The sequence below is a fragment of the Dromaius novaehollandiae genome, chromosome 15 (assembly GCF_036370855.1).
Source record: "Dromaius novaehollandiae isolate bDroNov1 chromosome 15, bDroNov1.hap1, whole genome shotgun sequence".
Classification (NCBI taxonomy): domain Eukaryota; kingdom Metazoa; phylum Chordata; class Aves; order Casuariiformes; family Dromaiidae; genus Dromaius; species Dromaius novaehollandiae.
In genome coordinates this window covers 16,435,569-16,448,125 of record NC_088112.1, presented here as the reverse complement: position 1 = coordinate 16,448,125, position 12,557 = coordinate 16,435,569, and the positions used below count along the sequence as shown (strand labels likewise).

The 12,557-nt window shown below is 53.1% G+C and overlaps 1 protein-coding gene across 8 annotated transcripts in view; it reads right to left on the bottom strand.

Annotated features, from left to right (window-relative positions):
- The window catches only part of ABLIM3 (actin binding LIM protein family member 3), a 65,361-nt gene extending 62,552 nt beyond the window's left edge, over nt 1-2,809 (bottom strand). For 3 of the 8 annotated variants that reach the window (XM_064521034.1, XM_064521035.1, XM_064521036.1), the window contains exon 1: nt 2,336-2,809. In XM_064521034.1, the coding sequence (XP_064377104.1) occupies nt 2,336-2,348 (13 nt within the window). In that variant the 5' untranslated portion in view covers nt 2,349-2,809. The remainder of the gene's footprint in view (nt 1-2,335) is intronic. The other 5 variants (XM_064521041.1, XM_064521039.1, XM_064521040.1 and 2 more) reach the window with 3 other exon arrangements.
- Nucleotides 2,810-12,557: the final 9,748 nt, after the last annotated feature.

Sequence of the window (12,557 nt, the reverse complement as noted above, 5' to 3'; positions counted from 1 at the left end):
AGGGCGAAATCAAAATGGCACAGAGGACACTGGCATGAGGCTCCTGTGCTGCCCTTCCGCTCGCAGGCACGCACGGCCCTGAGCGATGCGGCGCAGGGCAGGGCAGCGCAGGGCTGGGTTAGGCAGAGGCAAGAGGAGAGACGCAGCTTTCGGCAGCATTCGCTCCAGCTGTGGAAAACGCTGACAAAAGGGGTGGCCTCGTTCCCCGTGCCTTGCTCACGGTACAAACTAGGAGAGGAACATCGTATTGCTAAGAACAGACATAAGGCGGTGTTTGGGTGTGGAAAGCCCCACTTTGATACCCTCAGCTACTTAGGAGAATCCTGGGAGTCTCACAGGGCAGAGCCCAGTATCCCCCAGTACTTGCACAACCCTTACATGAAAAAGGCGGTTCCCTAAAGGTACCCACTGCAAATAATCAACCTACAGCACTGGAAACAAACAGCAACAGTTATGAACTTCCCAAACCTTAACTAAAACACATGGCTACACAGAGAAAGGTAATGGTAATATTTATGCAAAAATTGCAGAGCCCTACGGAGTGCTGGGCAAGAGCCATGGTACCAGCCTGCTGTTGGGAAAACAGGGTAGCCAAAGCAGAGCAAAGCGATGTGCCTAAGGTGACAGAGCAAGTCAGTGTAGAGGCAGGAGCGCACCCCGGGAGACTGCTGGCTCTCTGCCCTCACCATTGCCTGGTGGCCTCCCTCCTAGTTATGTCACAGCAACAGGCAGACAGCACACCTGGCTTTGGTTGGCACCTCTGCCCACACAGGGGAGGACCCAAGAAAGGAGCTCTGTGGTGCAATCAGATAGTTATGATATGCCGGCTTCATTAACAGTCCTTATCATTATCAGCATCCAAGCTGGCTATTAAGAGCAGGAAAGGAATCCCCCCCAGAAGGAACAACACATTTGTCAAAATTTGCTTAGAAGAAGCCCTTTTACATCCCTTTGTGTCTTACCTAACCATGCTGGTCATTGAAGCCAGCAAGCACCATGTACCATCCCACCTTGCCACACCACCTCTACATCAGACCTGGAGTTCATCACCCAGAGAGACAGAGAGGGAGGAACCTTTTGTTATCATGCATCTAGCAGGGTTAGGAAGGAATTGGTCCCTATTGTTTCCTATCCAAGCACTGCTGGCCTAGAGGCTCCCCCCAGAAGGGTCATGAGCCCATGTCCCAGGTGCAGCTCGTGTGGAGGGCACCTGGAAAGTTTTCTTGCCTCTGACGCAGTCCAACAGATCTGGAATCACCTGTTCTGTTGCCTGCAACGTGCCAAGGAATTTTTCATGCTGTTCTGCTTGGGAACCACCCCAAACCTTCAGATTGAGAAACCTCAACATGCAGATGGGATGGAGAAGTCACTGCTCTGCCACTTTCTGCCTGGGGGAGTTCCCCTTGCTTTGCATAGCCTGCAGGACCCAAAGGAGTGAGGGCACCTATCCCAGGAGAAGAACACTCAGGTGGCAATCAGCATTGACTGCTTTGGCCAGGGGCTTGTTGGAGTGTGTTTTTTTAGAGGAACAGACCAAAGTTCTGCTAGCAAGGTGGATACAGCAGTCACAGATAATAACAGGGAGGAAAAAGAAATTGATTGTGACTTGATCAAGCCTGATCAATCTCTCCACACTTTTCAACAAGGACACAAAAAGAAGCAATGTTAGCAATGAAGCAATGTTATTAATAGGTGCCAATTATGCTATTATGCAGTATATTTCTAAGCTCTGCTCTGCTTCTTGAGCAATTCATACATAGCACATGAAAGTCACTGTCCCTGTTTCTCACACACACACACACACACAATAGAAACACCCACATCTCCAGCTGCAGGAGAAGGTATATGTTTTTCTGTATTACACCTGTGCTTTGCTCAGCTCCCTCCTTGCCCTGGGTCTCTCCTTGCCCTGATGCTGCTCCTCCTCCCCGTTGACTGTTCCCCCAACGCCTCTTTATAGGTAGGCGGTGGCATTAGCAAGTGAGCCTACTGCCTGTCAGAGTGCTCCTGGCTCCCCCTCATCATGTTGCATATCGACATTTTAGTCCATGATCTGCCCTCCAAACCCCAGAAATACAACCTAAAAAGTACTCAGTGGAGACAAGCACCATGGCCCAGCCCACAAGAAAGAGAAGGGCCAGCAAAGCCACACACTGTCAGAAAGCAAGAAGCAGGGAACAAAAAAAAAAGAAAAAAAGAAAAAAAGAAAGAAAAGAAATCCATCCCATTAGGCTTGTCAAGCCTGGTGTGACATTTTCTTTCTGATTCCTCCCAGCCAGAACCATGCAGAATCAGCCCTGTTCCCATAGCAAAGGCAGGGGAAAGCTGTACTTACTGCTAGTGCTCATCTTGGTGGTCCTCCTCTGTCCTTCTCATTCAACAAAGAGGGTAAAGACGCTCTTTAAATCCTCTTTTTCTTTCTGCTTTCTTCCCCCACCCCCCCCCCCACCCCGTAAGTGGGATGGGGCTTCCTCTCTCCTTCCTAGGAGGAATATTTCTCCGGGGTTCCCTGGCTAGTTCATCCCAAGGTAGCTCCCCGATCCAGCACTGTTACCTCCCCAGGCTGCCTCTGCTCTTACTCTAGGGCTGCCGGACGGCAAGGTCACGGGCGGGGGTGGCTGGGGAGGGGGCGAGGTGAGGCGGAGGCCTGGAAGAAGGCGGGGAGGGGGCGTCTCTGCCCCAGTGAAGGCTCCACGGGCGGCAGAGCCTCGCGGCGGGAGCTGCGCGCCCGGGAAGGAGCTGTCATGCAATGCGGAGCGGCGCCCGCCGCCGCGCTCCTTATAGCGGGGGGTGGGAGCCGGGGCGGGGAGGGGGCACGCACGCACGCAGCTCCCGCTCCCCGCCCTCCCGCCCCGCTCCGCTCCGCGCCGGCCGGGGGTGCCGCGGGCCCCGCCGGCGGGCGGAGCACGGGCGCGGGGCTGGCGCGGGGCAGCGCGCGGGGCGGCAGCGGCGGCGGCGGCGGCGGCTCGGCCCCGGGGCGGGCGGCGGTGCCCCGCGGCCACGGCACCGCCGCCATCTGCTGGGCAGCGCTGCCGCTGCGGCGGGCACCGCCTGCCCGCTGCCCTGCCCGCTGCCCTGCCCTGCCTGCAGCCCTGCCCGCTGCCCTGCCCTCAGCCCTGCCTGCTGCCCAGCTGCCTGTCCTGCCTTCAGCCCTGCCTTCAGCCCTGCCTGCTGCCCAGCTGCCTGTCCTGCCTTCAGCCCAGCCCACTGCCCTGCCTGCTGCCCAGCTGCTTCTCCTGCCTGCAGCCCTGCCTGCTGCCCAGCCATCAGCCCAGCCTGCTGCCCTGCCTTTAGTTGTCTGCTGCTCTGCCCACCGCCCGGCCTGCAGCTCAGCTCCCCTGCTCTGCCTTCAGTCCTGCCTGCAGCTCTGCCTTCAGCTGCTGGGGCCCCCAGCCCCTCCCTGCCTTGGGGATTCCCCACGTGCACACAGCGTGGGGCACCCGCTCACCCCAATCCTGCCAGGGAGCTGCTCTCATCAAGCCCCTGGGCCTGTCCCCCCTCCTGGGTCAAATATGATTTATGCTGAAGAAATGGTTCTCCTGTTGCGCCAAAGTTCCCTTCAGGTAGCTCCCTAGATTGTCCCTGGGTCTCATGGCCAGCCCATGCAAGGCACCCCAGGCGTCTGTCCTGCACAGGGAGCAGGGAAGAGGCTAGGGGTGTCTGTACTGCACCTGGCTGGAGGATGGAAAGGAGGCTTTTCCCTCACAAACAGCAAGGAGCCTTCTCTGCCGGCATCACAGGATTCCTGGAAGGACTTCAAAGCCACTAGCTCTTTGTTTTGTTTGTAAGACGCTATCTATCAGAAAAAAGCGTTACCCAGCAGAGCTGCTCCCAGGGTGCAGCCGGCTGCGAAGTGTGAGCAGAGATGGGGGCTGTGCCAACCCTGCCTGAGGAGCCACCGAGAAGCTTTGCTGCAATTCAAAGAGCTGAGCTATGATCTTGCCTCTGATGAAAGGGGTTTCTTTATGCAGCGTGACAAGCACTGCATCTCTCCTGCTCCTCGGGCTGGAGTGCCTCCCAGAGAAGGCCTTTTGCTTTTCCTTTCTTTTGCTGTTTTGTGGAAGCAGATGTTTGTGGTGACATGACAAGACAGGTAGCAGGTCATGTGAATTATGCCTGTGCTGTTGGTGATGCAGCCAGCTCACCGGCAAAACCTGCTGCCGATTCCCTTCAGCCCTGTGCCCTCAAGAGAGGGCTGCTTGCTTGGGTGGGAATGGCAGAAACAGCAGTGGGAGGGAGGGGAGCTCAGGAGGCTGAGATGGCCCTGGGAGGCTGAGGGACAAACCAGGAAGGGAAAAGCCGTGCTGCCAATACAGCATGGTGGGGGATCACTTGGCCCATCCCATGGCACTGCTTTGGTGTCCTTCACCTGTAAAGTTCCCCTGTGTTTGACAAGCAGCCGGGGTGTTGCTTCCTCAAGGGAGAGTATGTGACACCAATGCAGCGAGGCTCCACGTTTATCGTATCAATAACATCCATTTGTGGAGTCAATAAAGCAGACACAATGTGAGCTGGTCCCCATGGTTCAGCAAGCTAATTAAGCTTCTTCCACTGACCTGGTTTCCAAATCTTGTTAACTTGCTGCCTTCAGAACAACTTGAAATTTCCAGAAGCGACAAACTGGGATTGCAGGGAGGGCTATGGAGGAAGACAGAGGTGCTTTGGCAGAGCTCAGGGTAGTCCAGAACTCTTCCCATTTCACCTCCTCCCAGCAGGCAGTCCAGGCATTGCTGAGCTATGTCACAGGGAAGGTGCTACAGCTGCAGGCTGGAAGAGCCAGTGAGGCAGCACGTCCAGTGCCCAGTGCCCTGGAGCACTGCCAGTTCTGGAGACGTACGCTACGGAGAGGTGGTGTGTGTGAATGTAATGCTCCATGCATGAGACTCTACAGGGCTGTAGTTTGAGGTTCTGGAGCTATTTTCCTCAAGATCGAGGAGTTTCCAGTGGAAGGGACTTGGCAGGACCCTCTAAGCAAGAGCTACAGCAAGCCAGCAACAGGATTCAATAATGACAATAATGTGTTTGGTGGGATGGCCTCAGCTCATACAGAGCACAACCTGATCATACAGGTTATGGAGAAGGAAAATGCTGTATATGTACCAAGTATTAATTTTTCCCCACCTTTTTGCCTAGAGGAAAGATAGTGCCCCTCTCTTACAAGAGCTACTTAAAAGAGCAGGCTGTTGTGATACCTGCAGGTGCTACACCTCAGGCTGGGCAACGTGCTGGAGCAGGGGCTCCCTGGGGGCAGGTCTTTTCAGTGCATGGGCAAAGAGATTCTTTCTCCACTGGCAGGTCTGCAAACTCTTCCTCAAAGGGCCAAGCTGGCCGTCTTCCACCACCCATGGTCCTAAGTGGCAGAACCTCTGTGAGCTGTTCTGGGGTGAAGCCATCTACAGGCAGTGATACCTAGGCTCCCTTACAAAACCTTGCTTCCAGTCATTTGTAATTGTGTGAAACCATCATCACTTGAGCTGATGTTTTCTATGCCACAATCTTTCTTTCTCTTACTCTCTCAGTCTGAAAAAAGACTGGGGAGCATTTGAAGGAAGAACATGCATCTCACCAGCAGTTACCCCAGGGTTAGACTACCCCCAAGAAAATCCACCCAAATTTGTCTAATTGATACAGGTATGGAAAATCATGGTTTGTTCAAGCTTCAAGGCTTGATGGCAGCTGGCAACTTCACTCTTTTAACTAGTCTTTGGAGCACATTCAGCAGCAAGGGCTTGGGTCTGCTTTTACTGTAGCTGCTTGGGGCAGCAGATGCTGGGACTTGGACTGGTGCCACTTGTGACTGATACCCAAAAGAAGGTGGAAACAGGCTGAGTAGAAGCAAGAGGAAGAGGTGCTGTCTGATGGGGCTGGAGTACAAGCATTTCCTTTCCGGACCCTGCAATTGCTTTGGGATTTCTGGGTTTCAGCACTCGTGAGCAGGGAGCTCTAAACCCACCGTCTCCCCAGCTCAGCCAGCAGCTCTCGTGCAGGGCTGTAGCGAAGGCCTGCAGGGCAGTGGTCTGAGCCCCTGGTGGTCAGCATTGTGTCAGGATTTGGGGGAAATGCCATTTCTTTGACTAAGGAACCTGGCTGTAAGAGCTGTCTCAAAGAATGTAAGGGATGCATGAGACACGAACTCAAAAATGAGAAAATGCCAGGATGTTAATGCAGCTTCTTTCATCCCTTTGTGTCCATGCATTACAACAGTCTTTCACAGCAATTATTACATTTGTATTTTTCCCATAAGATGCCTGCCTCATTCAGTACGCAGCATGTACAGAAAAACACAGGCTGTGCAGTGGAAGCTGTTGCCTGCATCATTCAGTGAAGAGAGACATGGCAGTGATGGAGGTAGGAGAATGGAGAAAAAGCAGTGCTAATTTCATTTAATTTTACTGACTGCTTCCCTGGACACTGGGTTTCTTATCCCTGCCTCTGCCTCTTTGTCCTCATGAGACACCAAGGGAGTCACTTGAACCAAACTTTTCATGTGTGGTCGATACCTCTCTGATTGTTATTTCCTGGATGCCTGACTTGAACACCGGTTGCCTGATTATTGAGAGAGATGCATGTGAAATCAACGGGAGCTGCAGTCAAAATACATGTTGTGCTATAGCAACACTGGAAACTCAGGAAAATCAGGCCCACAGCATCTCAGGCCAGTGGTCCAGGAAGCCAACACCTGAGCATTTCTGTTCTGGCTGTGCTCGTCTGCTCTCCCGGGGAGGGGGGTCCTGTCACCGCGTGTCTCCGACTGGCAGGGCCCGTCCCACTCCCACAGTGTGGGCTGCCATAGCAAAGCCCTCGGGGAAGGGAATCATTCCTAATTCTGTGTGTGACTTGGGAACCAGGGGACTAGGTAACGGAGAAGCTATAAGGGAAAAGTCAAATCGCAATTCCCAAGGCTAGGAGAGGAGAGGTCAGAGAGTTAAAAGACCATGTAAACATCTCTATACTCAAAGTGTTTGGGGATGGCTCATTAGCAGCCTTAACTCTGGCATTTCCAAGTGTTTTATTTGAAGCCATAACATCTCTGTTTGCACACTTGGTGCAGACACATGCATACATTTGCATGTTTGCAAACACATACAGGTGCAGACATACAGTCTGCCTGTAGGAGTCACAGGCTTTGAACCCTTTTCCTTTGCCTTTTGATTCATGGTGATCTTGGTGACAACCTTCACTGCTAGGCCCTGTGAATCATAGTTATGAGAGGAGTGGAAATGCCTTGGCCAGAGATCCCAGCTGTAGCCCTTGCTCGAGGGTATCGTGGCACAAATGTGTCTGTCCCAGAGGCACCGGCTGGCTGAATGCATCCGTCTTGGCCTGAGCTCCTGGCAGACTTGGTTGCACAGACACTGGCAGCACGACGCTCTGACTCCTGAAGAAGATTTAAGCCCAAACAATGTTGGTGTGATGCCTGCAGGCACAGCACAGCCCAACGCCCTGTGCGAAGCACTGGGCAAAATTGCAGAGAAGCAGGACTCTGACTCACAGAAGCTGGTAACATTTAACAAATAAAGCCTGTAAGTCCAGGGCTGTAGAGTTCCCAGTTGGCAGCAGAAAGGGCTAAGGGGTCTGGAGCCCCCATTGTATTGCAGTGCACCGTCTGTGTCATGGGATGGAGCAAATTCTGCAGCACCGGGTGGTTCCCTTGCCCAGTTTTCTCTTGCCTCCTCCATGAGATGGGATCTGCCACAGGTCAAGTGAGGAGTGGCCAGATGCTGCTGTCCACTGCCCTGGTGCAAAGCTAGGCCCACTCTTCTGATCAAGACAGAATTAATTTCCAGGTGATGGAGACAGCATTTGGCTTTAAGACTCCCTGGAAAACCCAGCAACTAGGACAGTGGCAGTAAATCAGGCAGTGGGTGTTTTAATAGAGCAGATGGGCCTGAGAACTTGTGGTGAGACCTGACAGCACATTTGGTGCTTTATCCAGCACAGGTCCCTGCTCCTGTTCCTCAGACACAGCAACTACTGAGTCATTCGCCAGTGGTTTGGCTTTCTTGCAGTTTACACAGCAGCACAACAGCTCTTCCCAGCAATTCCCAGTGTCAGCAGGAGGAGACACAGACAGAGGCAGATGTTCCCCAGGCTGCCTGCATTAAAGCGATAATCAAATGATAGATTATTTTCAAGCAAACTCACATTTTCAGACATTAATTTTAGTGCTGTGCAAATGGTTTCAGGGAAAAAAATACTACCACTCAGACCATGAAGAATGGTGGTGTGAGCCAGATCTGCTGCAGGCAATGCTGGAATGCAGTTTTGGGTGGCACTGCTACGCTCCACATCCTGGAAGCCACCTCTAACCTCCACGGCCGGGAAGGGATGTACACGCAATGCACGGGAGGAGCTACAGGTCCTCTCGCATTATCCATCTGATCGTGCGCATGGGCAGAGTCCCTAAGTCGAGTCTCATGAAAGTTTCCGTATCGAAAGCAGATCAGAGAAAAGAGAAGTGCTGTGGAAGCTAAGGCATCTGGAGTGACTTGTCATGCATGTCGGGACTGCTGGGCCTTCATCTCCCCTCCTGAAAGGTCAGAAAGCGGGAGAGAGGTGCTGCAAGATGTGCCTAAGGGGAAGGGTGACAGCAGAGTTTGGCATTACCTAAGGGACTGGAGATGAGCTTTTGTCCTGAAATCAGTTACTGAGTCTTCAACGTCTAGCCTTCTCGGTGAGACAATGTCCCTGGCCAGCCCACTGCTGCCTCAGCATTTCAGAGGAGCCAAGGGGCACGCAGCAAGGCCAGGGCTCCCTGGCAGCATCAGGGCATGTTGCCTGAGGTCAGGTCTTTCAGGGCTGCTGTTTCCTCCCCTCTGTGCGTGCAATGAACTTTGTGCATCCTGCTCACGCGGCTTCGGCTCCGGCCCCAGTTCCTCAGAGGCAGTGGGGCGCCGGCGGCAGCTGCCCCGCAGAGCCCGGCTGCGAAGCTGAGCGCTGCCAGCCGCGTCAGCAGCTCCAGCGAAGCAGCATCAGCAGAGTGATGCAAAGGGAGATTTATACCAGCTGAGGCTCTGGCCCCCGAGGTACCTGACCTGCTTTCCCATTGCCAACTATGCTTCAACCCGTTAAAGGTCATAGGAAGTTGGGTTTATTTTTAGTTTTCCTTTTCAAGTTGCCCTGGAGCGGTGAGGGCTGATGTAAGGAAGAAGCATCCTCCCTCCCATCAGCTGTTAGGTCAAGATCCCAAGATGTTGCTAATGGATGGCCTTGCCCATCGCGAGCTCCCTGCGAAAAGCCCAGCCCTCGGGCCCGTCCCTCTCCGAGGAAGCCCGCTGGCACACCTCCCGGTCTTCCTGGAGCTCCGCGGGGAGCAGCGCCGACCCGTACTTATCAGCCGACCCGCACTTATCGGCAGGAGCAATTTAGCCTTGGCAAATGCTGCTGCTTTCTCATTGCTGAAGTGGCATTACCCCAAGCACTTGTTTTTCCTTTTGTTCCTCGTATTGTTTCACGGGGAAACTCAGAACCAGGGTGATTCCTGCAGAATTTGGGGCACTTCAGGTGGGAATGCCGAACTCCTTGCAGGGCGCAGGCTGGCCTGGTGACACAGCAGGGGTTTTCCTCGCCGTCCTCCGGCTCGGCCAGTCTCGGCAGGGCCTGCCTGACCCCTGCTCGGGGCCCCCTTTCCCAATGGGCCTGGCTCAGGAGTCCCCCCGTGCGCGCTGGGAGTGCGGTCGTGTCGCCCATCGCTGCCCCGTCTGAGCTGAGCGGGATTGCTAGGCCTGGATACGCAGCAGGTTCTCTCTTTGGTAGGAAATCTCATGTTTTCCTTTTTTTTCCTCTGTTCTATAAATGGAACGAAGATGCTTAAAATAAATTCGCAGAGAACACCACTGAGACAACACAATGGGATCGAATCAAAGTGTTTGGATTAATTAGCTTAACTGGAACCTTTCATTCTGATTTCAACTTCAGCTTTATGTACAAAAAAATTAAAGCAACAAAGCTTTGTGAGTTGAAAAATCTAAATGTTCCACCCTGAAAAATATCAAAACGAGACATTTCAGCCTCACTGGTATGCTTTGTTTCTTCTTGAAATGAAATGACATCAACACCAACACCTTTTCATGTTGCCTGCATCGTTAAAAGAGCTTCAAAACAAAATCCAAATCAGCATAAGCAAGTAATATCTTAATTAGTTTTTCTCTTTTTCTGCCAAAGGAAAGTCTACAAATACTGATTTCTTTTTCCACCCCCGAACTATGAGCTGGCCAAAATTATCAAAAGATTTCTTTAAATATTTCCCCTTAATTTATGGTTGATACATGGAGCTTGAGCTGAGTGAGACAGATGAAGTGATTTATATCAGTCACGTCACTGCTCAGGCTTCTTGGTGGGCGCTGCTCCTATCAGAAGATTTCTGGTGTTATTGGCTGGGGGGAAAGTGACATTAAATTTGTTTTTTGGGGCTATTTGTGTGGGAGACGTATTTACTCAGCCCCTTACAGCTCATATCATGTGAATATTGAAAGGAAAAGTAATATGAAGGAGGCTGGGGTTTTATACATGCTTTTGTGGTCTCAAGGTGAACAAAGCAGAAGTTTTAGTGAACATTTTCCTACTGGATGAAATTGAAAAATGAAAAATAGGAGATCTGGGAGGGGCCATGCTCAGCTTGTCATTTTTCATTCTCCTTTCTTGTCCTTTTTATTTTTATTTCTGTTTCAAAGGCAAAATAGGAAAAGGGTAAAAATGGAGGAAGGGAAAAATAAGGGAGGAAAAGAGAGGCTAGAAGGGAGAAAAATAGGGAAACAGTGAAGTTAAAATGAAATATTTTGAAAATATGATTTTCTAGACCTATTTTCAAATGATACCTATTTCCTTCGGAAACCTCTCCAGTGAGAACAATTTTGACATTTTGACCAATTTCCCCTTCTCATTTTCCAGCGGCTCTATTCAGTGCAGCATCTGAACCAACCTTTGTGGAAATCTCAGGTGGGGCTTGCCTGGCGCGTTAGCTGACCCGCAGGGCCTTTAGAGCAGAGACAATAAAAACACCACTGGAAATAAGTGTGCCTTTCATGGACTGCTCATTATCGCAGCACACGGAGGATGGGTTTTGCAAATCAGCAGCCAGCGGTTCCTGGCCCCTGTACTCCCAGCAGGGGAGGGATCCCGGGGGTGCTGCTGGATCCGGCCGGTGGTGCTCATGTCAGTGCTGAGCACGGTGTCGGTGCTCAGGACTCTGTTCCCATATAACAGAGTCTCCCCTCATTTTCCCTTGCAAGCCAGGTTCCTCGGCTGTAATCTCACAGCGCTTTCCCCATTTAATGTTTATTATAAGGTGGGAACTAGCTGGTTATTGACAATTTTATCCTTTCTCTGTGATATGGCACTGGTTTTCGCTCCTTGGTTAGAGGGTGGGGTGAGACCGCGGAGTTGCGAGGACTCATCCCAACTCCTGTCGTGGTGCTGGGTGACCTTCTGCTTTCTGGGGCTGTGCTGTGCCACATGCCCTGATCCGTGGCATAGCACCGCATAGCACAGCATGGCACGGCACGGCACAGTGCCGTGCTGCAGCCTGTGGCCCCGTGGCAGCGTGCGGGCTGCTGGTGTCCGTGGGCTCTGGGCAGCCGGACTGTGGCCTGGCTCCAAACCAGTTTTTGCAAGGCTTGGTTGGCGCTGGGACCAGGATGCTGATGGCGCGGTAGTTGCTGCCATCTATTGGCACTGGCAATTAATATCCTGCAGGGAGAGAGCCCTGCTGCTTGGCATTTTGCACCTCCATGGGCTTTGCGGCTATTAGCTAATGAATTCTCCTACAGGGCTGCAGCTGGGAAGCAGAGATGGAGAAGCAAGGTGACCCACATGAGACCACAGTGAGCACAGCAGGCAAGGCAGGGCTCAGGCGTTCCCATTTCGAAGCCCACGAGAAGGTCGCTGGAAGAGATGCGTGCCTGTCCCTGCAGGTCCCAAGCTCTGCCCTCGATGGGGGCAGTCAAACCCAGCAGCCCCCCGCCCTGCACCGACACGAGCCCCCTGGCAACACCGGAGGCTCCTGCTGAAGCAGCGAGATCTGCCTGCCAAGGGGCTGCATCCCAAACCTGCCTTGGGAAAGGGGATGGGAGCCTCCGAAAAGGCTGATCCCCCTCTCTGCCCTGCTAAACTAGGCTGCGTGGAGTACCGCCAAGGCTGAGACCTGTCCCTGCACCCGGTGGCTGCTCTGAATTCACGGCTCCCCGTTCCCATCCCCTTCGCCGGGCACGGTGACCCCAGCGGCACCGCAAGGCCAAGGCAGGGCCATGTGTCACGTCGTTGGTGTCCGTCACCGCATGTCCGCCCATGGCAGAGCCGGGAGCTGGAATATGACAGCCCCTGCCGCGCTGCTTCGGTCTGGAGATAAGGGCAGCAAGTGCCGGCTGCGGTGCTCGATACGGCCCAGCACAGACCCTGCGTGCACTCTCCAGGGGGAAGTGCCGCCGGCTTGTTTTTGTCTTACGGCCCCAGCAACAATGGTGCTTTTGGGTGCCTGCCAGGAGCCGGGCACCGACGCTGAGCAGGGGCCTTATCAGCCGCATTTAATAAGGTCCGCGAGCGTTTCTTATCGGAGTTCC